We start from the raw sequence: 5,000 nt of genomic DNA on the forward strand, positions 1-5,000 counted from the left end.
TGTAGAGAGTTGTGGCCTACATTCAGATGAGACTAGCTAAACCACCCTGCTCAGCTCCTGGAAGTGTCTGTTTTAACTTTAGGTTTGATTTTGATTTGATTTGATTTGCATCTCTTTTAGTCCCCATTTGGACTAATCTTCCAAGAGTCCTTAAACATTAACATACAATTTATAATACGAACACATTTTGACATATAACACACTATTACAAACATACATAATATACTAACATAATGAACCAATAAATACTCAATCTAAAAAATATTGATTCTTCATCTACTATAGTCCCACAACATTTCTATGTATTATATTTAAATCGTTTTAAAATAATGTTCAGGTTAGGGTTCAGGTTAGGGTTAGGGTTCAGGTTAGGGGGTTCAGGTTATTGTTAGGGTTCAGGTTAGGGTTCAGGTTAGGGTTAGGGTTCAGGTTAGGGTTAGGGTTCAGGTTAGGGTTCAGGTTAGGGTTAGGGTTCAGGTTATTGTTAGGGTTCAGGTTAGGGTTCAGGTTAGGGTTCAGGTTCAGGTTAGGGTTAGGGTTCAGGTTAGGGTTCAGGTTCAGGTTAGGGTTCAGGTTAGGGTTCAGGTTCAGGTTAGGGTTAGGGTTCAGGTTAGGGTTCAGGTTCAGGTTAGGGTTCAGGTTAGGGTTCAGGTTAGGGTTAGGGTTAGGGTTCGGGTTCCTAACCTGAACCCTAACCCTAACCTGATATTCTTCACAGGTGTACTTCACCCCTTTATCATCTGAGACCTAGTGGTCAATTTAAACACATCTGTCTTGGAGAGGACGGTAGGAAAACATTTGGTCAACAATAATGTGGTTTATAAAGAGGAAAACTATGAGCAAACATTTCCCTTAATTTACAATGACTCCCCCCCCACCTCGCTGTGCTCCCCTCCTCCCTCCTCCCCCCCACCTCCCTGTGCTCCCCTCCTCCCCCCCACCTACTCCCACCTCCCTGTGCTCCCCACCTTCCACCTCCCACCTCCCTGTGCTCCCCTCCTACCACCTCCCTGTGCTCCCCACCTCCCACCTCCCTGTGCTCCCCTCCTACCACCTCCCTGTGCTCCCCTCCTCCCCCCACCTACTCCCACCTTCCTGTGCTCCCCACCTTCCACCTCCCTGTGCTCCCCTCCTACCACCTCCCCCCCACCTCCCTGTGCTCCCCTCCTCCCACCTCCCCCCACCTCCCTGTGCTCCCCTCTTCCCACCTCCCCGTGCTACCCTCCTCCCACCTCCCCCCACCTCCCTGTGCTCCCCTCCTCCCCCCCTCCTCCCTCCTCCCCCCCACCTCCCTGTGCTCACCTCCTCCCTCCTCCCCCCCACCTCCCTGTGCTCCCCTCCTCCCCCCCACCTCCCTGTGCTCCCCTCCTCCCCCCCACCTCCCTGTGCTCCCCTCCTCCCCCCACCTCCCTGTGCTCTCCTCCTCCCCCCCACCTCCCTGTGCTCCCCCGTCCCTCCCCCCCCCCTCTCCTCCCTCCTCCCCCCCACCTCCCTGTGCTTCCCTCCCCCCCCACCTCCCTGTGCTCCCCTCCTCCCCCATCTCCCTGTGCTCCCCTCCTACCACCTCCCCCCCACCTCCCCCCACCTCCCTGTTCTCCCCTCCTCCCTCCCCCCCACCTCCCCTCCTACCTCCTCCCCCCCACCTCCCTATGCTCCCCTCCACCCCCCCCACCTCGCTGTGCTCCCCTCCTCCCCCCCACCTCCCTGTGCTCCCCTCCTCCCCCATCTCCCTGTGCTCCCCACCTACCACCTCCCCCCCACCTCCCTGTGCTCCCCTCCTCCCTCCCCCCCACCTCCCCTCCTCCCTCCTCACCCCCCACCTCCCTATGCTCCCCTCCACCCCCCCCCCACCTCGCTGTGCTCCCCTCCTCCCCCCCACCTCCCTGTGCTCCCCTCCTCCCCCCCAACCTCCCTGTGCTCCCCTCTTCCCACCTCCCTGTGCTACCCTCCTCCCACCTCCCCCCACCTACTCCCACCTCCCTGTGTGCCATTCCTCCCACCTCCCTGTGCTACCCTCCACCCACCTACTCCTACCACCTCCCACCTCCCTGTGCTCCCCTCCTACCACCTCCCTGTGCTCCCCTCCTCCCCCCCACCTACTCCCACCTTCCTGTGCTCCCCACCTTCCACCTCCCTGTGCTCCCCTCCTACCACCTCCCCCCACCTCCCTGTGCTCCCCTCCTCCCACCTCCCCCCACCTCCCTGTGCTCCCCTCTTCCCACCTCCCCGTGCTACCCTCCTCCCACCTCCCCCCCACCTCCCTGTGCTCCCCTCCTCCCCCTCCTCCCTCCTCCCCCCCCACCTCCCTGTGCTCACCTCCTCCCTCCTCCCCCCCACCTCCCTGTGCTCCCCTCCTCCCCCCCACCTCCCTGTGCTCCCCTCCTCCCCCCCACCTCCCTGTGCTCTCCTCCTCCCCCCCACCTCCCTGTGCTCCCCTCCTACCACCTCCCCCCCACCTCCCTGTGCTCCCCTCGTCCCTCCTCCCCCCCCACCTCCCCTCCTCCCTCCTCCCACCACCTCCCTGTGCTTCCCTCCCCCCCCACCTCCCTGTGCTCCCCTCCTCCCCCATCTCCCTGTGCTCCCCACCTACCACCTCCCCCCCACCTCCCTGTGCTCCCCTCCTCCCTCCCCCCCACCTCCCCTCCTCCCTCCCCCCACCTCCCTCTCCTCCCTCCTCCCCCCCCACCTCCCTATGCTCCCCTCCACCCCCCCCACCTCCCTGTGCTCCCCTCCTCCCCCCCACCTCCCTGTGCTCCCCTCTTCCCCCAACCTCCCTGTGCTACCCTCCTCCCACCTCCCCCCACCTACTCCCACCTCCCTGTGTGCCATTCCTCCCACCTCCCTGTGCTACCCTCCACCCACCTACTCCTACCTACTCCCACCTCCCTGTGTGCCATTCCTCCCACCTCCCTGTGCTACCCTCCACCCACCTACTCCTACCTCCACTTACCCCCCCCCCCACAGGGAAGGGTATGATTACTACCACTACTTCTTCATGGTGACCAACGTCCTTTTCTACGTGAGCTCAGCTGTCAACCCAGTCCTCTACAACCTGGTCTCAGCCAACTACCGGGAGATCTTCTTCAACACGCTCCGCTGCTTCTGCCTGCCGTGTCGTCGCAAGAAACAGAGACGTGTTCTGATCAGACACTCCACCAGCATCTCCAGTAACCACACCTTCTCCTCCAACATCATCAAGGAGACCGTCTACTGATGACGACAGAACCACACCCCTGATAACATTCCATTTCAGAACTGCAGTCTATGGAATCTGTTACTCAGTAGGACTCCATGTATGTTTGATGGGGAGCCTGGTACTGTGAATCACTGACACATAAACACAAAAAAAATATCCACAATTTGATATATTGGTGCAATCATCTGAAAGAAAGAAAGAATGGGAGGAAAAAAGAAAGATTAAGGGCATAGTTCACTCAAATTACAAAATTACATTGGTCTCCTGTAAGCAGCCTATGGACAAGGTATGACAGCAATCCATGCTTTGGCTTAGTTTTCACATGCTAACATTTTAGCATTTGTGGCACAAATCCCATTCAATTCATGGGACCGATATTAGCATTTGTCACGCATCATGTTGAAATCATATGTGTTGACTTTGTTGAGCTTCACAATCAATTTTGGGCACTTTTGAACATGATGCGAGACAAATGCTGATATCGGTCTGATGACTGTGGAAACAGTGCCAGGGCAAACGCATGAATTTATGTAATACCTTGTCCATATACTGCTTACAGGGTAAAGAAACCAACATGTTATTTTGTAATTTGGGTAAACCATTCCTTTAAGTGTTGGATATAGTAGTCTTTAGCGCTGTAAATATTGTAAACATGTATGTACATTCAGATTTTTATAGAACTGTCAATGCATACTTGGTTTTATTCACATACAGTACTTTACAAAATGATATGATGACTGTGAGAACAATCTGCACTCATCAACATATGTCTGGATCTTTGAAATATGAGGCAAAAAAATAGATTCTGTGAACTTTACCAGGGAGTGACTGCCCCTCAGCCTTGTCGTTTCTGGACTTTATAAGCTTTTTGAATGACCTTCAATGGGCAAAAATGTTGCATAATGGTCTTCATGCGCAAAAACTTAGTACATTTATCCAAAAACACAAATATATTTTTATCTTAAATGCATTTTCACAAATGTTATGACATAATCGTGAAGCCCATTTAAAAGGTAGGACACATGATACTAAAGTAAAGTTGAAAGGGCAGTAACTTTCCCAGGGTTTCTCTCAGACTCACAGAAAATGGGTCTATTTTTAAAAGAGACAGAACGATTGTCAAAAATGGTCTGCTGCGGATATAACACCAGGAAAGAGTATTGATCATAACAAAATCTCTGGCCTTGCTATTGTCTGCTCGGACTGTGAATGTTAATAACTAAATTCCCGAGAGAAGATGTACTCTTTCATGAAGAGGAGAAACAGATGGCATTCACAGCTAATGGGTGATCGGCTGTGGTCTGGAGCCCTATCGGTTGTTCTAGAATGCCAACTCCTGACCCTTTACAGTTTTTGAGGCACTGGTGTTGGAATATTTAAGATGTACCACACCACTGCACAATAGGTCAAGTAACAAACATTTTCCCTACTGAGGCTTATAATCCCACTGGGATTCAACATATCTTTAACAGTGTTTTATTCGAGATGAGACTGTTTGAGGCTTGTATAAAATGAACACTACATTGTCTTCTGTAGTTAGGCTATGAACTTTGAACCCATAACAAATTATTTTTTAACATCTGATCTTGAGAGTAATGCTGTAACAGAGCCAGCAGGGGATGAGAGTGGATGGCATGAGCAACATCCAAGAAGGTGTTACAAGACAGAGCATTAAATGGGACACGATATGGACTCTGGTCTTTGAAGCCTGGAGAGGAGAGAGCTCTGTAGCTGACCTGAGTGTACTCCACAGCACCCTGTCATGACCACTGAGTGTCTGTACAATACATTGTGTCACATGGAC

At 53.1% G+C, this 5,000-nt stretch overlaps 1 protein-coding gene across 1 annotated transcript in view; it reads left to right on the forward strand.

Annotated features, from left to right (window-relative positions):
- Nucleotides 1-5,000, forward strand: part of LOC106566448 (neurotensin receptor type 1) — a 36,786-nt gene that overhangs the window by 31,575 nt on the left and 211 nt on the right. Inside the window, exon 4 of the mRNA XM_014134495.2 lies at nucleotides 2,965-5,000. This exon is cut by the window's right edge and continues 211 nt beyond it. Coding sequence (XP_013989970.1) covers nucleotides 2,965-3,214 — 250 coding nt within the window. The 3' untranslated portion in view covers nucleotides 3,215-5,000. The remainder of the gene's footprint in view (nucleotides 1-2,964) is intronic.

This window comes from Salmo salar, chromosome ssa13 (assembly GCF_905237065.1).
Source record: "Salmo salar chromosome ssa13, Ssal_v3.1, whole genome shotgun sequence".
Lineage (NCBI taxonomy): Eukaryota > Metazoa > Chordata > Actinopteri > Salmoniformes > Salmonidae > Salmo > Salmo salar.